The sequence below is a fragment of the Pipra filicauda genome, unplaced genomic scaffold (genome assembly GCF_003945595.2).
Source record: "Pipra filicauda isolate LSUMZ 115617 unplaced genomic scaffold, ASM394559v2 scaffold152_size1767362_pilon, whole genome shotgun sequence".
NCBI classification, from domain to species: domain Eukaryota; kingdom Metazoa; phylum Chordata; class Aves; order Passeriformes; family Pipridae; genus Pipra; species Pipra filicauda.
The window spans coordinates 1,673,467-1,696,490 of record NW_024104018.1 but is presented as its reverse complement, the minus strand read 5'-3'; the positions used below and the strand labels follow the sequence as shown (position 1 = coordinate 1,696,490).

Here is a 23,024-nt window from a genome sequence, read left to right as displayed (position 1 = left end):
ATGATCTCTACCGTCCCTCGCCACCCAACACTCCACGATACCGAACGCCTGAGGAGCGGGGGGCCCTTCCCCGGCGGCGCCGGGCGGGCCCGAGGCGGTGCCGTGTAATGGCGGCCGCGGTGCCGCCCCCGCGCGTCAGCGCGACGCGCCCGCCCGGCCCGGCCCGGCCGTGAGGGGCCGCGGGAGCCGCCGCCGCCAGCCCGGCCCGCCGCGCACCCGCTGCCGCCGCACTGCCGCTCCCGGAGCACGGCCCGGCCCGCCGCACACCCGCTCCCGCGGCACACCCCGTCCCGGAGCGCCCCCCGTCCCGCGGCACGGCCCGCTCCCGCCCGCAGCCCGGCCCGCCGGCCATGTCCCCGCGGCAGCGGCCCCGGCGCGGCCCCAGCCGGCTGTGGGGGCGCCGCGCCGGGCCCTGAGTGCCCGCGGCCCCCGCGCTGCCGCGGCCGGCGAGGCCGGAGCGCCCCGGCCGACCATGGGGATCCTCTTCACCAGGATATGGAGGCTCTTCAACCACCAGGGTGAGCGCGGGGTGCCGGGGGGTGGCTGAGGGTGTCTGGGGAGACCTCGGAGGAGCCGGACCCGCTCCGAGAATTTGGGGGTTTAACTCTTTTTTTCCCCTGCTCTCAGTCCCCGCAATGCTCATTCCTGACAGCCGCTGCTGCATTATTAATGTGTACCGAAGGAGTACGGCCGGGTTGCGTCGTGGCGAGTAGTTTCGGCTTATAGGCAAGAGCGTGGTTTGAAGTGGTAAACCTCGATATCTGGCTCGTTTATCGAGTAAATGCTATTTATAGCTTTAGTTGTGGCTGCCCCTGGATCTCTGGAAGTGTCCCAGGCCAGGTTGGACGGGGCTTGGAGCAGCCTGGGCTAGTGGAAGGTGTCCCTGCCCAGGGCAGGGGTGGGACGGGATGATCCATAATTTCCCTTCCCGAACCGTCCCGTGAGTCTGTGATTTGTAACACCTGTGTCCTTAGAGTAAGGTGCTCATCAGAGTTGTCACTTTAACTATAAAACACTTCTTTCCGTGTTCATCAGGCCCCTGAAATTCTATTTGGGGGGAGTTTCAGTGCAGGCTCACACCTGCAGGTTCAACGTCCCACTTATGTCCCAGTTAACACTTGGTGCGAGTGCAACAAAATATTTTTGTAGCATCCAGACCTTCTGATCCAGCTGATTCCCAAACGTTTCCTATGCCGGCAGCATCACAAAAGTTCCTAAAAGTTCCGTGGGGTCAGGTAAGCACAGACTTCTACGGTACTGTGCAGTTATGCAAAGTTACTAAAACTGGAGTTTGTATCGGATGGCACACGAGACAACTCTACAAAACCCCACAATATTGGCAAAATCAAACTCAAGAAACCCCCACTTACCCGACCCCTGTCCCTTCCCTCTCCCCTGGGATAAATCAGTGTGAGTGTACATTGATCTCAGTGTTTATAATGGCTTTTTGTTGCCCTTGAGGACCAGTGGGCAGGGGGGGAAGAAAGCCCCTTCTCACAGGGCTTTTACTTGAATAGTCCTGGTTGTTTGTGCAGTAAAAGTTGTGTAACAGGGCTGGGAGCTGGCTGTGCTCACCCATCCTGGAAATCCTAAGTTTGGATGTGCTCAGCAGCAGCTGTGGAGTTCCCAGTCGGTTTGGTGATAAGGAGAAACAATAACTGATTTGGGCACGGGGCTCCAGAGTGTCAGAGGAGGTTTGTGTGGCACCCAAAACTCTACTGGGTGAGTGTGTCCTGTCAAATGTCCGTGGGCAAATCTGTCCTCTGGGTTCCAGAGCTGCTGGAATGGAAGGAGGGCACTGAGGGCACAGTGGGATCTCCCTCCCTGCTCACAGGTGCAGCTCAGCCTGGTTCTGGGTTTTACTTGCAAAAGCCGCTTTTTTAACTTGCCAAGAGATCAAGATATTGCCATGGCAAAGGGAAAGCGAACATTTACCACGTGGAATTGCTGTAGGAGCTTGGGAGAGGATTCCAGTGGGACATGGCTTTGGCAGTTTAGAGGAGGAAACATCCCCGTGTGATCTCAGCAGTTGTTCCTGCAGAGGGGGATGAGTTTCCAGCCCCTTCCCTGCTTGGAGCAGCAGCTCCCCACACAGCCTGACCAGCTGGAGCTGGGCAGTGTGTGCTTGGGAAGCCAGTGGGAAACGTGGCACACACGTCTCACACACAGCTGATGTCACGATAATGAATGAAGTGACTTATTAGTGCTGTTGTCATTTCAGAGCACAAAGTGATCATTGTGGGCCTGGACAATGCAGGGAAAACCACCATTCTGTACCAATTGTGAGTATGACCCTGTGTGTGGGGGGGGGAGTTTTGGGGTGTTCCCAGGTGTGTGTTGGGCACGTTGCTGCTTTCCTGGGTGGTTTTACTCACGGCTGGCAGGGGGTGGTGAGAGGTTGGAAGGGTCTCTGCTCTGCCTGGCGTGTGAGTGAGGTTCTGTGCAGGTGCTGTCACCACACACTCACCTGTGGTGTCACCACACGTGGCACTGGCTCTTTGCCAGCTCTGTAAAATAGGATTGGGGTGAGTGTTGGCCACGGGACAGTGTTGCAAAACTGATCCTTTGCACAGATTTAAATACCAGACAAATTGCTCTGTGAGTGGCTGAGCACCTCTCCCTGCCATGGCTCGTGTGCTGGGATGTCCTTTGGTGCCGTCTGTGGCTCGGGATGAAGGGGGAGGGCTGATCCCAGGATGGAGCCAGGACCACATCTCCTGCTGTCCTGCACCTTCTGCCTTTACCAGTGGCTTTGGCTGGTGTTTGCCTTGCCCCAGCCGTGCCCCTGCTGTACAAGAGGCTCATATGAGCTCCCTATCTCAGATCCTGAGCTGCAGTTTGATAAGAGGGTACACATTTGTGCACAGAAGCTCCTGGGTGGCACAGGCGGCTCAAGGTCTGTGTTGGGAACAGATTGGCCCTTTCCCATGTGAAGTGTTCCCGAGGCAGCACCAGGAATAATTCCTGGTGAGAGATGTGGCCCTGCTGCTCCAGTCCTGCATTGAAAATGTGCTTTCTGGCAACGTTTGGGGTTTGTCACGTTCTGACCTGCTTCTGCCTTTCCAAAACGTGGCACTGGTGCAGCACCTCCAGCTGCTCCTGCCCTCACACTGCAGTAAGAGGGAAAGGTTGGGACTGGGATTTATCTAGTGGGTGAGATGGTTTAGAAAGCACAAATAGAGTGAAGGGTATTTTTTAATACAGCTCAGGGCTGTCCTGGTGCATTTACTGCTGTGACTTTCCACTTCCTCACAGATGTCTCTCAGTTCTTCCCCTTATTTCTGCAGTTTCAGTGTTTTATTTTCCCTTTCAGACAGTGGATCTTTGTGTGTGCTGTTCCTTTATACCCAGTTTAGCTCCACAGGACTTTCCCATCTCTCTTCTGGTATCCCCCTTCCCTCTTTGCTCTGTTCCTCCTGCCTGACCCCTCCTTAACCCTCCCCCATGTCTGCACATCCCATTTTCCCTCTTACAGACACTTCGTTCCTTCCTGTTCTGTCCTCAGATCTCCCTCCCCTCAGTGGGAGTTTGTGATCAGGAAAGGTGTTAGAAATGGTGTTATCCCACCTGTCCTGCTGCAAACTGGGAGATGCCAACAGCTGGAATGGGAAAGGCTGCAGGTTCAGTCAAGGAAAGGGGATCACAAGTCCCTTCCAAGCTTTAAAAGAACTCTGCTGAAACCTGGTTCTAAATATGAAATCAGCCCCAGGCATCATTGTTATCCTTCATTTGATTTTAGGGTCCTCCCAGGCCTTCTCCTTCTCTCCAATGTTTGCCCTCAAGTGTGTGTGGTGAGCAGGTTTCCTGTTAAATGCTGAGAGACACTGGATAACTGGGATTCCTTTCCAGAACACTGGACTGTCCCTTTAGCTCCCTGGCTCCCAGTATCCTCTTCAGGAAATATTCCAGCACCTTACAAGTCTCAAATTGCTGTCACTGTAACCAAAACCTCTGATGAAACTTTAAAAACCTCATATATAATGACAAAATACATCAAGAGTATCAGAAAAAAACAAATAATTAAACTCCTAGAAAATTGGTTTGCTTTGAAACTGCTGTTAAATTTTTTGCCCGTTAAAGTGGAGTTTAAATAGTTTGAGCCTCAGGAGTATCCAGAGCACACGTTTGGTTATTTGGTGTGAAACTGGTGGTCTCAGTGACAAAGTTACACCCAGGATCTCCAAGCAATATATTTGGAATATTTAATGACTGGATGTCTCCAAAAAGTTGTGTGTTGGACTGTGCTGGAGGGGGAAGTTTGGACATAAAGCAACTGAGTTGTGGATAAAATCTGTTTTCAGTGGCCTGCCCTGGAAGGAGAGTGGGATGTAGTGGATGTGGTGTGTCAGCAGGGCTGGATGAGGAGCTCTTGTTTTCCTGAAACCTTGGGAATCTTGTGGCTTAACCACATTCTTGGAGCAAAACAACTGCTCTGTCCCACGTGTGCCAAGATGGGCCTGGAGAAGGAAGAGCTGCGAGCTCCAAACAGCTTCTGGGGGGGAAATTCCCCCAGCTTTCTGATGTAATGAATTACAGCCCAGTTTTGTTCAGGAGTGTGCTCTCAGCTCCATAATTTGATTATTCCACAGCTCAGTGAGTTATTTTATTGCTGTTTTTATTTGGTTTTATGCGCCTCCCCCCCTCCCCCTTGTCTGGGACGGTCGCTGTGATTCCCCTCTGAGCTGGGAACACCCTCCAAGGGTGGGATTTCTGGAATTAGGCGGGTGTGGGGGTGCTGGTGGTGACTGCAGTGTCCCTGTTCCCCGGGCAGCTCCATGAACGAGGTTGTCCACACGTCCCCCACCATCGGGAGCAACGTGGAGGAGATCGTGGTGAACAACACGCGCTTCCTCATGTGGGACATCGGGGGACAGGAGTCCCTGCGCTCCTCCTGGAACACCTACTACACCAACACCGAGGTGGGGCCCTCCCGGGGGGCGGGGAATGCCCTCCCGGGGGGTAGGGAATGCCCTCCCGGGGGCGGGGAATGCCCTGGCACAAATCCTGTTGGTGGGGATTTCACTCTGGGATTGCACAGCCCCATGTTGACGGTTCCTCCCTCATTGTCCGTGACCACTCCCTCCAAAACCTGTCCCGACCACTCAGGAATAAGGAGGAGACTCCAAAAGTTTTCCCCCAAGACTTTGGGATCCCATCATCACTTTACTTCATCACCCCAAAGAGTTTTCAGAACTCTCCAGCAGGGAAGTTGCAGCACATATATATATATATATATATTTATACATTTTACCAAGCACATAACTTGATAAAAATAATGCATTAAATCAAGGTCTCCTGTGTGCTGTCAAATATGGTTTCAATACAGTTATATTCTATAAATTATATTTGTATATGGTTAAATACAGTTCTTACAATAATTGCCTTTGTTCTCCTGTGCTTCCCTGTGAGATGATGTGACCTCTTTGAGGTCCTTTCCAGCCTAAAGGATTCTGTGACATTTATCTGCATGTGGGCTCTTGGAGTTTGGAGCCAAAGGACTTTTTAAATCCCTGTATTTGCCTGTTAGTTTTAGAACCAGAGAAAGAAAGCTGATACAGTTTATGTTTTTAAGGCTGCAGCAAATGATTTGAGGGATCTCTGTGTGGCCTCAGTTGTGCCAAGCAAGGAACAACCCCAGACCTGGGATTACAGAGAATTTCCTCACTTTCAGTATGAATTTTTTCCCTTAAAAATGGAGAACAGAAAGTCCCAAGTTGTGTCAGAGCTGCCTTTGTCCCCAAACCACAGCACAAGCTGTGGGAACCAGCCCAGGGCTGGGGGACTCCCCACTGGGGCTGAGGGGAGAGGGTGGGATGGGGGTGATAATCCAGCTGGATAACGGGATGGGATCGGGGGCCTGGGCAGGAACCAGGAACATCTGGCCACACAGAAGGGGTTTGTTCTCTAATAATTTCAATTTTTGCAGTTTGTGATAGTTGTGGTGGACAGCACAGACAGAGAGAGGATCTCTGTGACTAAGGAAGAACTGTATAAAATGTTGGCACACGAGGTGAGTAAACCTTGGGTCTGTAATATATTTATTTTAATATTTATCTATGTGATACCTGTTAAGGGAAGCAGATTTCCACCCTGAACTGTCTTTTGTGAAACTCCCAATAAACTGTAAATTGATCCTAAATTTGTCAGACTCCTTCAGGGAAACAGCACTGGGCACCTGTCGATGGTTCTGTGGTGTTTATACCTCAATCCATCTTAATCTCTGAATTAGAGCCTTTAAAAAACCCCTTGTTTCCTGCAATAAACCAATCACTATTTTTGATAACTTCAGGGTTGGCTGATGTTCTATTTTCAGTGAAATAACACCGTGTTTTATGGCAACCAGGTGTAAAACTGGAGGAACAGGCAGCCCGTGGCCATCCCTTGCTCTGTGTTTGGAATTACAGGGGAGAGTGGAAGCTGCTAAATTGCAAAGTCCCTCTTTAAACCTGAGCTCTCTGGCTCTGAGCCATAAATCCTGATGTCTAAGCCAGGCAGTACCTGTGGCACGACCTGAATGCAAACTGGATCAGTGTGTGTGTGAGGTGATGCTGAGCTTCCAAATTTAAGTGTCAGAGTAAAAAAATCTGCATGAAAATGATGGCATTGCATCCCAAAATATGGCCCCTATATTTAAGCTACAGCCACGGTCCCTGGGCTGCAGGAAGGGCAAAGCATGCCTATGGATTTCCTTGGAGAAAAAAGCAATGCCTCAAATTGCTCTTTTTTTTTTTTTTTTTTTTGTATTTAATTTTTTTTTTTAATTTTTTGATGTTTAACTTGTAGTCAGTGAAGTAAATTCTAATCTGCATCTTCTGTTTCCTAACAAAGGAAGATGCAGAAGTTGTTAATTCAGATTTGCCACGAGGAAGGTGCAGAATTCCAGGCTGCAGGAGCCCTTGCTCCGTGTTGGGATGTGATTCCTGACCCACCCCCCAGTGAATGTGCCCATTGTTGTCCAGCAGGATGTTTCCAGGCTGTTTGGAGAGAACAGCAATACCTACAGACCGAAAGGAAACTCAAATATTTATTTAAAATGGCTTTTCTTTGCTCCTGGAAATCTTTCCTTTCTGCCCAGGGGTTCCATTCAGCTCCTGTTAAGGCAAAATTGAGTTTCCCAGGTCGGTTCCAAGTATTTTCTGGACCAGGTGGCGGTTTGGGAATTAATTTTGCTGCCTGTAAACATTAGTGTGCCCGACAGGCAGTTAATGCCTGAGTTGGCTTGGCTTCCTGGGAACACCTTTTTGCTTTCCAAGGGAGACATTTTCCATAATAACCCCCGCACTGGTGTAATTCCAAGCAGTTGGAGGCCAAATAAGCTTGTCCACAGAGTCCCTGTTCCCAAATTCGGTGCTGCACAGGGATACAGGTGCTCTGATCCTCCTGGAGCACAGCAGAACGTTGTGCTGAGTTTTACACATCATCCCTGGCAAACCCTGGATGTTTGGGCTGCTGGCTCAAAGGCTTTCCTGCCCTTCCCTGTCCCCCTGCAGCAGTTTTCCTGCAGGGTTTTTGGCTGGGGCTCAGGGTTCTCTTTGGTGTCACATCGTTTGCCTCCAAGGGCTGCTTTGTCATCATCTTCTCTCCTCTCCTCTCTCCCCAGGACTTGAAAAAAGCAGGTTTGCTGATCTTTGCAAACAAGCAGGATGTGAAGGAGTGCATGACAGTGGCTGAAATCTCCCAGTTCCTGAAGCTCACTTCCATTAAGGATCACCAGTGGCACATCCAGGCCTGCTGTGCTCTAACTGGAGAGGGGTAAGAGGGATCCCTGGCTCCAGAGTTATTTGGGGGTTTTATTCTAGTGTTTGGTTTTAACACACGTTCCTCCCCTCTGAGTAATAATCCCAGAATCCCAGAGAGATTTGGGATGGAAGGGACCTTAAAGATCATCTTGTCCCACCCCCTGCCATGGGCAGGGACACCTCCCACTATCCCAAGTTGCTCCAACCTGGCCTTGGACACTTCCAGGGATGGGGCAGCCACAACTTCTCTGGGAATTTCATTCCAGGGCCTCCCCACTTAATAATCCTGACACTTATTTTGGGCTCAGGACACACTGGCTTAGGATCAGTATGGTCAGAAAATCAAATTTTACATCAAATCCACAGTCTCACCTCACAGAGATAAAACTGTGTGTGAACTGGGCTTAATGAGAGCCCAGTGGGAATGACCTGGAATCTGTTCTGGGTTATGAAGAGTAATCCCAGTTAGAGAGACCTTCATGTCCTGAAGTGCCAGGATCTGGAGTGTCTCACTCCTGGATTGCACAACAGGGTGTAGGGAATGCCACACTTGGCGTGGATAGTTCCTGGAAATGATTCATGGGAAGAATTTCAGCTGATGCCAAGGAATTACCTTTGGAGTTCTCCTCAGAAGTGCGTGAATCCCTTAACCATTGTCCCTTCTGTTCACAGGCTGTGCCAAGGACTGGAGTGGATGATGTCAAGACTTAAGATCAGATGATTTTTGGTGCCCTCTTTGCACAGACATTGCTCCAGGGGAGCTGTTCCCCGGCAGAGGCGGTGGGGTGGATGTATTTATACTGAACTGATTGCAACTGTATTTTCTACATAGCTGCCCACACACAGTGTACAGGAACGAGGACCATTCCCAGAGGGAAAGGTGCAGCCCTGGCTCCAGTTTGGTTTGGTTTCCTGGGAGGATCCGTTTCAAAGCTGTGACCAACCTTTAGAAGCTGCAGCCCCTCGGGACAGTCCAGCCTTGGGCGTGGGGAAGATGAAGCAAGAGGAAAGGAGCTTTTAATTTAGAGTTTTATTATCCCATTGTAGCCCTCTCTAGTGGAAGATGTTGGCTTCATTATTCCAGTAAATCAGCAACAAATCACTGGCTTAGGTATCAACTCCTCCAGTATTTTTAAGGTTACCGATGTTACAAATGCAACCCTATTTTCCTGTATGTGAACTGTACATATTTGTGTATATTTATACCTCAACTTCAGTTCCTTGCAATCCGTTCAGAGCAGTGTGTGACTCTCAAGCAGCCTGTTGGTAGCAGCACCACCGTGGGACATGGCCACGGCCTCGTGTCCCAGGGCTCTCCCTCTGTGTCCACCGGACCTTGGCTCCCACAACTGGACAAACAGACCCTCCCTTCAGCCCATGGCTGCTTTTCCACAGGATCTTTTGGTTAAGGGGGAGGCTGGAATGGGTTGGGGCACACGTGGATTGAGATTTGAATGACAGTGTTGGCCAAATTTGCCCGAGAGTTTAAAATGAGGTGGGTTTTCCTTTCCTGTTGCAGTTGTTGTTTGGGTGATGCTGCAGGTGCACGTCCTGCCCACTGCTCTCCTTTGCTGGTTGGTTGATTCAGGTCTAAAAGTACCTTCAGCTGTCAAAAAGGGAAAAATGTCTTTTTTTTTTTTCTTTTATAAACCAAAGAGGAGGCACAAAAGTGTGTTTGACAGTCCCACTGGAGTCGTACGAGTCACACTGTAATGAAGTGTTTTTCAGAGGAAAAACTCTCTTTGCTACGTAAATGTGCAGATATATCAATAGGGAACTGGATGGGGACAAAACATGACACTACTTGGAAGGCTCTAAGTGACCCACACGAGTTCCAGGTGAAAAGAGAACTCCCTGCATGGTCCCCAGAGCACTTTTGGAACACTAGGATGACCTTTCCTTGCTGTAGCACCTGGTGGGATGCCTGTCCCATGCAGGAGGTGTCCAGAATTCCCATTTTAGAGGCTGGAGGCAGTTGGGATGGTGGTTTGACATGTCAGGGCTGTGGGAGTGCACGTGGCCTTAATCACAGGCTCTTCTGTTGGAGAGGTTTGGGGAGGGCAGCAGAATGAAACCAGCCTGTGCTTCAGGTGTCCTTCCCTTCCTGAGGAGGATGGAAAAGGCATTTTACAGAAAAAGCTCAGTTTGAACTTTTTAAGGTGCTTCTCTCTGGGATAATCTGGGAGCCCGTGGATCCCCGGGGAAAGGGAAGGGAGGCAGCCTCAAAAGTCTGTCTTCAGCAAAGGCAGGGAAAGAATTGACCTTTTTAATCTATTTTTTTGGTATCTCTGAGGCTCCCTGGCCGGGGGATGTGCTGTCTCTGTTAAACATTAAGGTGTACATGCATATACCCATAGTGCATGCACATAGATCTTGGTATTTAACTGGTGTATTGCAAAATGTATCAATGTTTGAAGAATTAACAATTTCCTGCAGAGGCTCTCTGGGTCTCTCTGACAGTATCTACAAGCAGCGAGCTCTGTGCACACACATGGAATGGAATTGTACATTTTCTAGTCTGGAAAACAAAAAAAAACAAAAAAAAAAAAAAAGAAAAAGCAGACTTTGCTTCTAAACCCAAGTGTTTGGTTTGTGAGTCTTTGCTTTGATCCCTCCGAGGTGTTAAACGCTGAGAACTCTGAGAACTCCGGGCTCCTTGGCTCGGGCTGGGGGTTGGTTGCTAAGAAAAGTTGTTGTTATTAATGAGAGGGCAGTGATGGAGCTGTATTGGGGTATTTGCTGCTCCTTGGGATGTTTGTAGCATTTCTGTGTCGGTGCAAAGAAGGTGTGGTGGTTTCTCCAGGTGTGGGTTGTGTTTGACCAGACATTGTGTGTTTACACAGGGCTTGTCTTGGGTTTGCTCTTCCCTTCTCTTGGCCACTTCCACTTTCATGTTTGCCCTCCCCTGGGGCTCTGGAGCAGCCCCTGAGCCCAGTGAGGAGCTGGGGGTCCCTGCACACCCAGCCTGGCTGGTGAATGGTGTCTTTGGTGCCCTGAGGGGTTTATAACCCAACATTTCAGCTGTTTTCTGTGTGGGGGACAGTGAAAACAAGCCAGCCTTAACCCAGCTCCAACCAAGGTGTGCCATGGCACGTGTAGCCACGAGTTTTGTGTCTCTTCTGTATTTTTGGGGGCAGATGTGGCCACAGTTCAGAGGTGCCTGATGTTCACTGACACATCCTGTGCCTGCAGCTTGTCCAGGGCTTGGCACTCCCAGCTGGGCTTTAAATGCTGATTTTCAGTCTGGGGGGATGGTGGGGTTTGTCACCCCACTGCCAACAATTCCAACCCCCCCTGGAATGGTTTCTGTGATGGTGCTTTGAAGTTCAGGTGTGGGAAGTTAAAAACGTTTCAGTCCCCAAGAAGAGCAGCCAAACTTTTGATCTCTCAGACCCTTTGTGGCTGAGCTTCTTGTTTACAGCTTTTTTTTTTTCCTTCCCTGCAGGACAATTCCCATTTTTCTCCCAGCTTTGTCCATAGAAAAACAAGGGAACTTTGCATCAGTGCTGCTCCCAGCTCCAATTGGGGGTTGTTGGGAATTGTTGGATTGTCTTACCCTGAGCTGTGACCTTGGTTGTGTTTCACCCTCGGTGTTGTGCTGCCTTGGCTTCCAGCTTTGCCTTTGTTCTCCGTGAAATTCCTTCTAAGGATATGAAATTCTTCCTTAGGATATTCTGCAGAGAAGGGGGAGGCCTTAAAAACTGGTTATTGAAGTTTATGCTGCAGAGTGGCATTTTATGAGCAAAAAAATCGCATTAAGCCCTTTTTCAATAACACTTAAAATGTTTCTTTTGGTTTAGCAGGTAATAAATTTGGTCAGTCGTCTCTAGAATGTGCTGCCTCTGGAATCTGAAAGTTACCCAGGCCTTTAATTGTGAGGAGAGGTGGAATATAAAGTTGGAAAATGTGAGCAGGGATCTCCCAAGCTTCACTTGTTAATCTTTTTCCTTTCAGGGAGGCTGAGGAGCTGCTCCCCTGTGCATCCTGGGGGTGTAGGGGGAGTGTGTGAGCAGTAAATGGACCTGACAGGCCCCTGCCACAGCCTCTGCAGCTCAAGTGCCTGAAACTAATTCCACAATCCCGCTTTTCTTCCTATGCTACAACTTCCATTTCCTTAGAATAGAAATATATCTATGGAAGCATCTCAGAGTGTGGAAACAAGTGGGTTTTCCCTCCCCACACAGCAGTTCTGAGGTGATTTGTGATGATTTTGTTACCATTCTCCCCTCCATCCCAAGTGCTTTCCGTTGATCAGGCATCACCCAGCCTGCTTTGGGATGGGAAGGATGGGATTTGTCCTTGTTTCAGGGTGCTTGGCTGGGATTCCTGTTTAAATAACTCAATCTAGGAATCCTTGGCCTTAGAACCTCGTGGTGGAAGTGGCTCCTTCCTCTCTGGCTGGTGGGACGTTCACTTTGGCACTGGAATTGGGGCTGAAAAGCCATTTGGAGCTCGTGGGATGAGTGGGATTGAAGCCTTCCAGTGCTGCATCCCTGGGCAGGGCAGGGCCATCCCAGGGCACCCAGATGGGACTAAGGAAGGAAAATGTTGGAAGCACAGATGTGACTGGAGTCTGTTGTTGCAGTGAGTGCATTAAATGGACAAAAGTGACAAATTACAAGGGGCTGCCACTGTAACTTCGTACAACCCGTGTTGGAATCACGAGCAGAAATTCCCTTCTTGCCTTACAAGTGGTTCATTTTTATCTGGGATTGGAGCTTCATCCACAGAGCAGTGAGTCCTGCACCACCCTCAGCCTCTGAAGGTGGATTTGGGGTGAGTAAGGACCGAGCTGGGAGGGGTTTTTAAGCTTTTCCTCTTTGTCACTGTAGAAAACTTGGCTGAGAGTGAATGAAGGCAGAAAATGCTGCTTTCCCTGGGAGGCTGGGAGTGGTTCTTTGTGCATCATCAGCTGTGTCACCTTGTGTGAATCCTTCCTGAAGGAAAGGATTGGTGGTGAAACCACCAGGGAGGGTGGGAGAGGGAGCCAAGAAAAGAGGGATTGTCTTGGAGAGGCTAAAAAATAACTGAACAAACCAGCTGAGGGTGAGCATGTCCGTGGGCAAGAAATAAAACTGGGGGTGTATGATAGAGGATCCAGTTTAACTCTGTCCATGTGATGTTCCCATGAATGTTTTTGACACGTTTCTTCCCAAGTCCTCCTCCAAACCCTGGAATCCTGGCAGCCCCAGGGCTCAGCTCCGAGCCTGTGTCGGAGGGAACCCACCAAGGACTGGATCCAGTTCCACCCTCCAGCACTAAACCTGCAGTTCCTGGAGTATGAACTTGCCAGGGGACCCTCCCAACGCTGTCATTGCCTCCTCCTGCCTGGCTGTTGTTTACAAATGCCAAGTCACATCCGTGTGTGTCCACGTGGATCACCTGGACGGGGTCAGGTTCCCTGGGATCCCTTGGACTTTGTACTTCCCTTTGTCTCCTTTCTGAAAGAAACGGGGCTGATGCTGAGACTGCAATAAAATCTCATTCCAGAACGTGTTAAATGATGGCTTCAGATTAATCCTGAGACTCTGGAGGGCTGGAAGTTCCCAGCTGGAGCACTGGAGTCTGAACTCACGCTTGGATATTGAAGTAATTCAGCTAAAACATTTTATAAAGCTATTTATTATAATAAATTAAAACCATGATTCTATTAAGCAACTTTTTTTTTCCCCCTGTAATTTTATCAGGACATTCCTTGAATTGCTGGCCCTTTGCCTCTTTCTATCTCTTAAAATCTGGTTTTTGTGGAGCTGAAGGGAACTCATCCTGTTGTTTTAATTCTTGTTGGAGTGGAACAAACACAAATTTGGTCTGGATTTGGGGTGGGGAGCTCTGTGCCATCCCATATATGCATTTATAGGTGATGTCAGAACTGCTAATTCTTTAAAACCTACCAGTATTTATGATTTTTGAGGTGAAATCACTTGTCAGAACGTGCCTGTGTGCTTTAAACCTTGTGTGTGCGTGAGTTGCAGTGAAGCTTCTCAAGCAAATATATGATTTCTGACCGAGATTTTGGGGCTGTTTGGGGTGGAATGTGCAGCTCTGCCAAACCTGGGAGGGAGGCTTGTTTGGGGAGGGTTGTTAGGGACAAGTTTGATGATCAGTCCGTGCAGAATGGGAATTAAAATCAGAGTGAAATGCTGTTTTCCTGTCGAAAATGCTGAGTTCCGGGGCTGTGAGGTGGGAATAGGGAGCAGGGGCACATGGGGGGTACTTGGGAGTCTCAGGGGGTTACAGGGAACTTCTTGGAGAGCAAAACCCATGGAGCCAAGGCTGGGTTTAAAGATTACATGGACCTGGATGAGCTTTAAGATCCCTCCCAACCCCCCCACCCCCCGCTCTGGGATTCCATGGTTCTCCTGGGATGTCTTTGCTGGTGGGTGAAGGAATGTTCCTTTTCCTCGGAACTCGGTTATTCCTGGGCTTTGCCACAACTTTCCTGAGAACTGCCCTTAGTTTCCCTTTGACTCCAGTAAAATGCAAGGTGGTTCAAAAAGAAGCCACCACCATCACCCATTATTTTTGTCTGGTTTAGCTCAGGGTTCCTCTGAACTGGGCATTCCTTAGGCTTTTACCTGTGGAGCATGGAACTGTAAAGGGACTTTTTAACACAAAACTTTGCCTTTTGGCTTTTTTTTTCTCCACTGTGTAAGTCAGACTGCTGTGTTCTCCCTCATTGTTGTTTCTTTAATTAATCCAGCGCTTTCTTGATCCTGTTTATCACTTTTTAAATGACAGGTTATGCTGTTACTCTCTAGTTGCACACTCTGCATTTATTTATTCTCCCTGAATATGGGTTTATTTTAATATGAGGTCGAATTAGATGCAAAACTACAGAATGGTCGACAACATTGGCAATAGTCAATAGAGTTAATTCTTGTTATTTGCTTTTTGCCTTCATTCTTCAGAACTGGAAGGTTTTTTTTCTCCTTCAAATATAAATATGTGTATGTGTACATATATGTAGGCAACTCTTGGGGTCGTGCAAAGAGATGCAGATCTCTGGGGACAATGAAAACTAAACTTTCTTTTACACTAAATTTAAACTAATTTTATATATATATATATATATAAAGATTCAGTGTAAATGTTGAAGAGGGAGGGCCTTGTCCTGTTGAATCCTGTCATTATTTACCTTGACCCACGGTTGGACTCGATGATCCTCCTGAGTCCCCTCCACCTCAGGATATGAAGCTCCTGCTCCCTTCAGGGAGGCCAGATGGGGGCAGGATCTTCCTTTTTATCACCAAATACTTCACACTAAAAGCTCTTTATCCCCGGGAATTTTGCTGTATCCAAGGGGCTCAGTCAGCTCTGGGATCTGTCAGGGGGATGGAAGCCCTGTGGCCTTTTTATGGCAACATCTTATTTCTTAGCCTGCAACGTTCCCAGCTGAAACCAGCAGTGGCAAACTGGGACCAGCAGAGGTTCTTGTGGATGGAAGGAGGAGCCCGGGTCAAGGGCACTACTGGAGTCAGGATTTTGGCTTTTCTGTTCAGTATTTGGGCTGAGATCCTGCTCGTGCTGGAGCTTTTGCAGCTGATTTTAAAAGCTCCTGGGTTTTGCTGTAGAGCTGGAGCTCAATGGATTTCAGCTGGCTCTGTGTTCCTAAAACAGAGGTCGTGGAATCCCAGAATGGTTTGGGTTGGAAGGGACCTTAAAGATCCTCTTGTTCCACCCATGGGAAGGGGGCTTATCCCTGTCCAGTCCCTCCTGTGCCACTCCTGTTTTTGCAGCCATCATCTCTCCTCTAACCCAGCAGCTGAACGTGCTGCTAAAAACCCCTCTTAGCGCAAATCACCGTGAGGGACTAATTTAATGATCTGCTGGGCAGACCAGTAACCCCTTAAAGTTAATTTTTGTCTCAGGATGAGCTTTTAGCTCAGACATTCCCAGCGATTCCACGGGGTTTTCCGTGGTGCCTGGACTGCCTAGGACAGCCTGTCGCTAGTCTTGCCTTAGTCTGTGTTGTTTCTGCTTTTTAACAACAGTCCTTCCTCAGCGAACCCGCCACTGCCACCTTTTCTGCTGTTTTTCCATGGGCTGTTTTTCCACAGCCGGTTTCATCAGGGGAACGACTCCCTTTCCCACCTGAAAACGATTTACTTGCTTTGCAAAACAAAGCCAAACAAATGGGACGAACAAAAACATTTGTTGCTCAGAAACCTGTGGATCAACAAGGCTTCTGCGCGAGAGTTTTTTGATCTTCACTGATCTTCAATTGGACTTTTCGGCAAAGATGTTCGTGACGGGGAATTTCCAGCACGGAAAGTGTTTCAACCTGGTGGAACCCGATCAGCGCCGAATGTTCAGATTGGGAAGGGAATTATTAATTATTAATTAAGCCAACACAAAGGAGCACAGGCTGAGAACATGATCAGGATCTGTCACGAGACGTTCCCAAATTGAAGGTAAGTTGTCTCCTTCCCTGAAAACCGGCGTGTTCCATGAGCATCTTCCCCGGGAGACATGGGGGGGGGGTGGCCTTGCTGAAGGCTCAGGGCATCTCTGCCACAGCCAGGGTGACTCTGCAGCTGTTTCTGTCCCTCCACCCTCATTAAGTCGCTTTATAAAAAGCCCCATGAAGTCACCAGGAGTTCAGCCTCCCCTGGAATTGTTTTCAAAAGAAACGAGCTGAAAGTCTGCCAGACTCTCTGAAACTAAAACTATTTAATGTGAGTAAAGTTTCTTCCTCCTTGATCCCCTATTTCAGAGAAAAGGTGCATTAAAAGCCTGAGTCATTTTTGACAGAGGAATGGGAAAATGTGGAGAGATCTGTGTGTGAGACTGAGCCCGTGTGGGAGTGGGGAGGGACTGGGGGGCTTGGGGGCATCTCTGCCATGGGCAGGGACACCTTCCACCAGCTCAGGTTGCTCCAAGCCCCGTCCAGCCTGGCCTTGGACACTTCCAAGGATCCAGGGGCAGCCACAGCTTCTCTGCCCAACCTGGGCCAGGGCCTCCCCACCCTCCCAGCCAGCAATTCCTTCCCAATATCCCATCTGTCCCTGCCCTCTGGCAGTGGGAAGCCATTCCCTGTGTCCTGTCCCTCCATCCCTTGTCCCCAGTCCCTCTCCAGCTCTCCTGGAGCCCCTTCAGGCCCTGCAAGGGGCTCTCAGCTCTCCCTGGAGCCTTCTCTTCTCCAGAGGAACCCCCCCAGCTCTCCCAGCCTGGCTCCAGAGCAGAGGGGCTCCAGGAGTCCTTGGGGTGAGTTATCCAGGTAAGATCCCTGTTCATGCCACTGGTGGGATCACTTCAGTTTGCAGAAGTCTCCTGAGCTCCTGCAGGTCACACCACTGAGGATGTTGCTCCTAGGACAGCACGGCGCGATGGCAAAGGAGACTGGGGATGTTATTTGTGATGGTATCATTCCCCATTGTCATTAAGCGTCCCTTTATTGCCATTAAATGTCCCTTAATTGCCTTCAGCAGCAGGTCCTCTCATTGTCTGGGGCCGTGGGAGCAGCGGCAGATTCCTGAGGGCTGCTCGGGGCTGTTAATAATAGTGCCGAGGAGAATTGCTCCCGGTGGCCGCTGTGTCGGTGCCCTTTGTGCTGTGTCAGTGACCTTTCTCGGAGCATTCTGCCCCTGGGAACTGCTGCCGCGAGGTATTCCTGGCCACAGCTAGAGGGGAGCCTTAATATTTCATGGGCTGGTGCAGGTGGTATTTCAGGATATGAGACACCACTCCAGCCATGCAAGGCTGGAATGTGGAGCACGTTGCAATGTCCACCCCGGTTTTACAGTTGGAACCTTTCACAGAAATATGTTCCTTTTAAATGGGCAGAGTAAAAGAAATTTCAAAAAAAAAAAAAAGTCTCAGACCCAGGTTGCAGTTAAGGGCTGTGACACCAAAATCTGGGCATGGGAACTTTAGTCCACTGTTTGGCATCCTGCAGGATGAGAGGGCCAACGGTGCAGGAACTGTATGTTGGTGGGAAGATTTAGTTATTCTGGGATTCCTTGAGTAGATTCTTGATCTAAATCCTGACCTGCTTTTACAGCAGCTTTTGTGATCTTTGGACAAGCTGGTGTCAGTCAGGAATTGCACGTTTGCTTTTCCCCTGACTGCAGGAACTACAGGGAAGCCAGAGGGGTCCAGAGGCAGAGCATGAGGCCATTTTACTAGAAGCTCCTCAATTAAACCCTGCAGTAATTTGAAAACCCTTGGAAGGGGGAAAACTGATAGTTCTTTTCTTCTTTTGCCCAAGCAAAGTGAAAGGGAGCGTTACCTCAATCACTCAATTCCTATCCAGAGTTTGTTCTGGGCTCCTCAGGACAAGAAAGGCAGGGGGAGGGTCCAGCAGAGGCCACGGAGATGATGAGGGTCTGGAGCATCTCTGTGATGAGGAGAGACTGAGGGAGCTGGGCCTGGTCAGTCTGGAGAAGGGAGGACTGAGAGGGGATCTCATCAAGGCATATAAATAACTCCAAGGGGTGCCTAGAGGGGAATGCCAGACTTTTCAGTGGTGCCCAGTGACAGGACGAGGAGCAGTGGCCATAAACTAAACCACAATAAATTCCACCTCTGCAGGAGGAAGAACTTCTTTCCATGAGGGTGGCAGAGCCCTGGAACAGCTGCCCAGGGAAGATGTGGAGCCTGGAAACTGGACCCACTTGGGTGTGTTCCTGTGTCACCTGCTCCAGGTGACCCTGTCTTGGCAGGAGGTTAGACTGGGTGGCCCCCCTTCCACCCCTAACAATTCTGGGATTCTGTTATTCTCTTCCCTTTTGGGAAAAAGCAGGTCCTTGGAGAAAAAAGGCATGGAGGGCTAAGTAGTGAAGATTTGATTTCTTCCCCCTGTTCTCACCTGGGGCATGAATATTCTTCAGCAACATCAGGGCAGTTTTTGAACGGAAAAAGGCAGCAGAGCTGGTTGCAGAATTAAGGTGATGCACTGATCGTGGTTTCAAAGGGAATGTTCAGCCCTGTCCCTTCATCCCAGAGGATTTACAGCAGGGAATGGCTCCATGTTACAGCTGTGTTAATCCATCCCTTTGTTGGGGTGATGTGGAAAGTTGGCAGAGCTGTACAATGCCACGTGAGACCTCCCTGCTGCCAAGCTTTGTTAGAAATGTGAGCACTTATGAAGTGCCCTGAGGGTGGTCTGGAATAGAAAGGAACTTGGAGTGGCTTCTGGTTTCCCAATAAATTGTTTCAGCTCAGATCCATAAAAAAACAACTGCTCCAAATTCACTGCAAGGCTCAACTGAGTTCAGGGAGAAGGATGCAGGTCTGGGGAAACTTGTAGGTTTGGAAAGTCGAGGCATGTTCTAAAAATATGAAGGTTTATTTATCTTATAAACAGCAGGAAGGAGAAAAGATTTGAGAAGAACTTCACCTTCCTTTCCTAGTTTCTACTAACTTCAATTATTGTTCCAAAACCTGAAGATTTTGAGTTGCAGATGAGAGCTGGGTGCTGTATCTCAGCTTCCCACATCAGGTCCCATTAGGAATTTGGATCGAGACAATCAGAGCTGGCTTTGAATTCTTGAGGACCCTTCCTTTGGTGTATCTCCTGTTCTGCCCAGTGCCTGTGTCAAACCCCTGCTGCTGTCCTGGGAACATTAGTGGGGGAGATAAATAAGGCTGTTTGACATCATCCTGATGGTAAATATTTTCTTTTGGGATTCTCAAAGGACCTAAGTAAAGCACAGGGGAGGCTGTGACAGATCTGTCATGTGAGGGGAACGACCCTTCGTGCCGATGGCCACACTGAATATCTTGTGTCAATATAGGGGATCTTTTACTGGGATTTTAATATTTAAATATTAACCTCATTTTTAAGTTTCTACAGCTAGCTGGAGTCAGGTTGAGGTGCATTTCTTCATGAGATTTCTCTTTGCTCAATCATATCTCATCGTGAAAAAAAATTCACAAATATTTGGCATCTCGTTCCTATTCTTTTCAGTTTGGGTTTGTTTGGATTTCTTTTTCCCCTCCTTGGAATCCTCTCTCGAGGATTCAGTCTTTGAAATATCCTGGTTGAACACTTTCCATACTAAAATCTTCAGTCCTATAATCTATATAACCCAAATAATTTGATGAGTGAGGCGACAGTTCCTTCTCTGTCCAGAAACATGGGGAAGAAGCATGAAATGAATTTTGGTTTCATACCAATATTCCTTTAATCCTCCTCTTCCAGCACAGTCTTTTTGACTCAAGGCAGGACAGTAAGTGGTTGGTTTACACACCATGCAGCTACTACCTTGTGCTGCTACTCACCCCATATCAACATGTCAGGGTCAAAAAATAGACCTGAAAATAAGACATGTAGGTGATTTAATCGCAGCATTTTGATGGTGTTGCCTCCAAGATTATTATTTGTTATGATCTAATGCTTTCTATTAATACTTTGAGAAAGAGGATAAGGAGCACTGAAGTAAAAAGTGGAATTCAGCTTTTATCTTCTCCTAAAAAACCCTTTTCCTTCATAAACCAAGGCCCAATCCCTGACAAGGCCTGGTTTGATTCAGAATAAAAAAGACTGGCTCAACGTCCATCCAGCTGTAAAGGGACGACTCAGGGAAATATATACATGTATATGTATATTTAATTCAAAGACAACCCCTTGCACTGTCTAACCAAGCCCTCTCACTGTATATTTTTTTGGCAAATATGCCTTTTTTGGTAAAAATACTCCCCACAGTGTTTCTATCCGTGAGACCAAAACGGGCAGCGAAGCCTCGCAGTTGGGAATGGCAAAAAGAAGGAGAAGGAACTTACTGATGGTGGGTTAAAAATAGACACAGTGACACAAATACGTATTTAAATGTCCTTTTTCAATGCTAAAATGCTTGTTAAGCCCAGGTGGTTACCTCAGGAGGTTAAATGTAGCACCTGTGATGCCAGGCTGTTGATCCACCACGCCTTGAGAGGTTACTGCTGGATAAGGAGGACTGACCGAACTCAAGATTTAAATGACTCAAGCACAAGAAAATATTTTCTGCTTTCAAACTGAGGGTGATTGAAATGCAAAGCAGCATCTCCCTCTGCCTTAGTCATCCTGCAGCTTTCTGTCTTTTCAGCTCGGAACTGCTGAGCACGTGGATATTCGTGGAGCGTGGATAAAGTCTGGCCTGGTGAGTTTAACCTGGATCAGAGCTGCCACGTTCTCACCTACAGCAAAGTTTTCCTAATTATTTGGGAACATTTGTCCCCCAGAAAGCCAAGTTCCTATTCTCAGAGCAGAGACAAAGGTTGGACTTGATGATCCTGGAGGTCTTTTCCAGCCTGAATGATTTTATGGTTCTGTGAACGTTCCATCCAACAGTGATGTGAAATCTGAGTCAGACACAAATTTCCACAACAAAGCAACTTAAAAAGAAAATAAATGAAAGGAACGTTATTAACCATTAGCATTCCCTTTACCTCATACACATTTGGGGTGGTGGAGACCCCACCCCTGGAACTGTCCAAGGAAGGACTGAACGTGACACTCAGTGCTCTGGGCTGGGGGACAAGTGGGCATTGGGCACAGGGGGGATCCATGGGCTGGGAGGGCTTTTCCAACCTCAGGGATTCTGGGATTCTCCTTCCCCATGCAACACTTGCAACATATTTCAATTATGATATTTATGATATTTCAATTATGATGTTTCACTTAGTCCTGAAAGTGAATGATATGAAATGTATTAATGAGCATTAATAGTTTATTTCTGCAGTGCAGACCAATGTATAGACATATGTAAACATACATGTGCATGTCCTCAGGTGTGTTATATATATATAAATATAAAAATAACTTATATATAGGTAGGTGTGCAAAGATCCATTGATCAGGATGTGTTATATGTAGATAGAGCAAGTGAACACTAAATTTTTCACCTATAAATGCCAATTGTGGACTTGAGCAGAAACCACAGAAAGTGTAGTTTGGGTTTGGTTTGATGGCTTTTCCAGTTTCAAGATTTTCTGGCAGCCTCAAGTGACCCAAGAGCACCTTGCTCCCCTCTTTGTTTTCAGACATCAGAACAAAAATCTTATATTCATCCCAACTTTTAATTTCCCTAATAATGCTGTCGGTTCTTAAGCCCATCTGTAATTCTGGTGGGTTATTCCATGCTCTTTTCCAGCCCTGGACTGTGCTGCTGAAGATCTGCCGTGTTTCACACCAAAACCAGCTCCGTTTCAGTGGCAGGAAGAGGAGTGCTGGCATCCTGCACATAATTTTGGCCTTGTTCAGTGTCTTTCTAAGTAAGATTTATCAACCAGCAGTGTAAAATAGGCTGAAGGTGATGCTCCAGTAACTGAGGGATAAATTTATTGCAGGAACTTCCACGATTTGAGCTGGAAATGGCAGTAATGAATTACATGTTCAAGAAGAAAAATTGGCCCTTCGCTCCATGAAGGTTTGTTTTGCTAATGAAGATGTCACTTTTTGCATCCAATTAACTGAGAAGCAGCACTTCGGAGAAAAATTGAGCCTGGGAGTTATTTCTGGAATGCACACCCAGGGGATTTGGGTCAGAGAGCAGCAGGTCAAGCTGACAGCGCCCTCGAGAGACTCCACCAACATGTATTAATTTCTGGACATCTTCAAAAGATGTAAGAAACCTTTAAATAAACAGAAATCAGATAAAAAGGGGAAGGGTTGCCTAGGAAAGCAAAATGTGGAGTAATTAAGAGCCTATGGAGGAAGGGAAGGGTCTGCAGCTCTGTGCAGAGCATTAAATACTTGGCAGTAGGGAATGAGAGATGATATTTCACCTGGATATAAATATGAACTTCTGGAAAGAGTTAAGGGAAAAGAAAATGCCTCCCAAGGGCCCCATACAGTTATTTATTGAATTATGTGACCTAGTATTTGGAAAGGGGTCATTGTTGATACTGGCTTTGAAATGCACCTCCTTAAAGAACCAAAGCCAGTCTTATACTGTCAGTCCACTGGGTGACCCAAGAGGCCACTTCTCTTATCATCACCCCGGTTCTGTTCCATCCATCACGTCATTCCTGACCTTCCAAACTACTCTGTGCACCAGGGTCGCTCCCCTGTCACTCAACCTGTTTATCAACTATTCTTAGTCTTCCTCACCAGGTGTTTGGTCGTTGGCAGGTTGGCCATGAGTCAGTAGTGCCTGGCAGCCAAGAGGGACATCCGTGTCCTGGGGGACACCACTGGGTGAGGGAGGGGATTGTCCCGCTCTGCTCTGCCCTGGGGCGGCCTCACCTGCAGTGTTGGGGCAGTGTGGGGGGACACAGTGTTGTAAGGAAGGTATTGAGCCAATAGAGTGTCCAAAGCAGGCAAGGAGGATGGGGAAGGGCCTTGATTTGAAGCTGTGTGAG

General features: G+C 48.2%; 1 protein-coding gene and 1 long non-coding RNA gene across 2 annotated transcripts; both read left to right on the top strand.

The window, feature by feature from the left end:
* The first annotated feature begins 397 nt into the window (after positions 1 to 397).
* Positions 398 to 13,397, top strand: ARL5A (ADP ribosylation factor like GTPase 5A). The gene is made up of 6 exons (XM_027733975.2): positions 398 to 518; positions 2,222 to 2,282; positions 4,772 to 4,919; positions 5,927 to 6,010; positions 7,601 to 7,752; positions 8,412 to 13,397. The coding sequence occupies exons 1-6, from the start codon at positions 473 to 475 to the stop codon at positions 8,458 to 8,460; spliced, it is 540 nt and encodes a 179-aa protein (XP_027589776.1). The 5' UTR covers positions 398 to 472; the 3' UTR covers positions 8,461 to 13,397.
* Positions 13,398 to 15,590: 2,193 nt separating this feature from the next.
* Positions 15,591 to 22,249, top strand: LOC113994675. Its single transcript, XR_005562692.1, has 3 exons — positions 15,591 to 16,153; positions 20,768 to 20,821; positions 22,011 to 22,249. It is a non-coding gene; the product is annotated as an uncharacterized LOC113994675 (long non-coding RNA).
* The last annotated feature ends 775 nt before the right edge of the window (positions 22,250 to 23,024 follow it).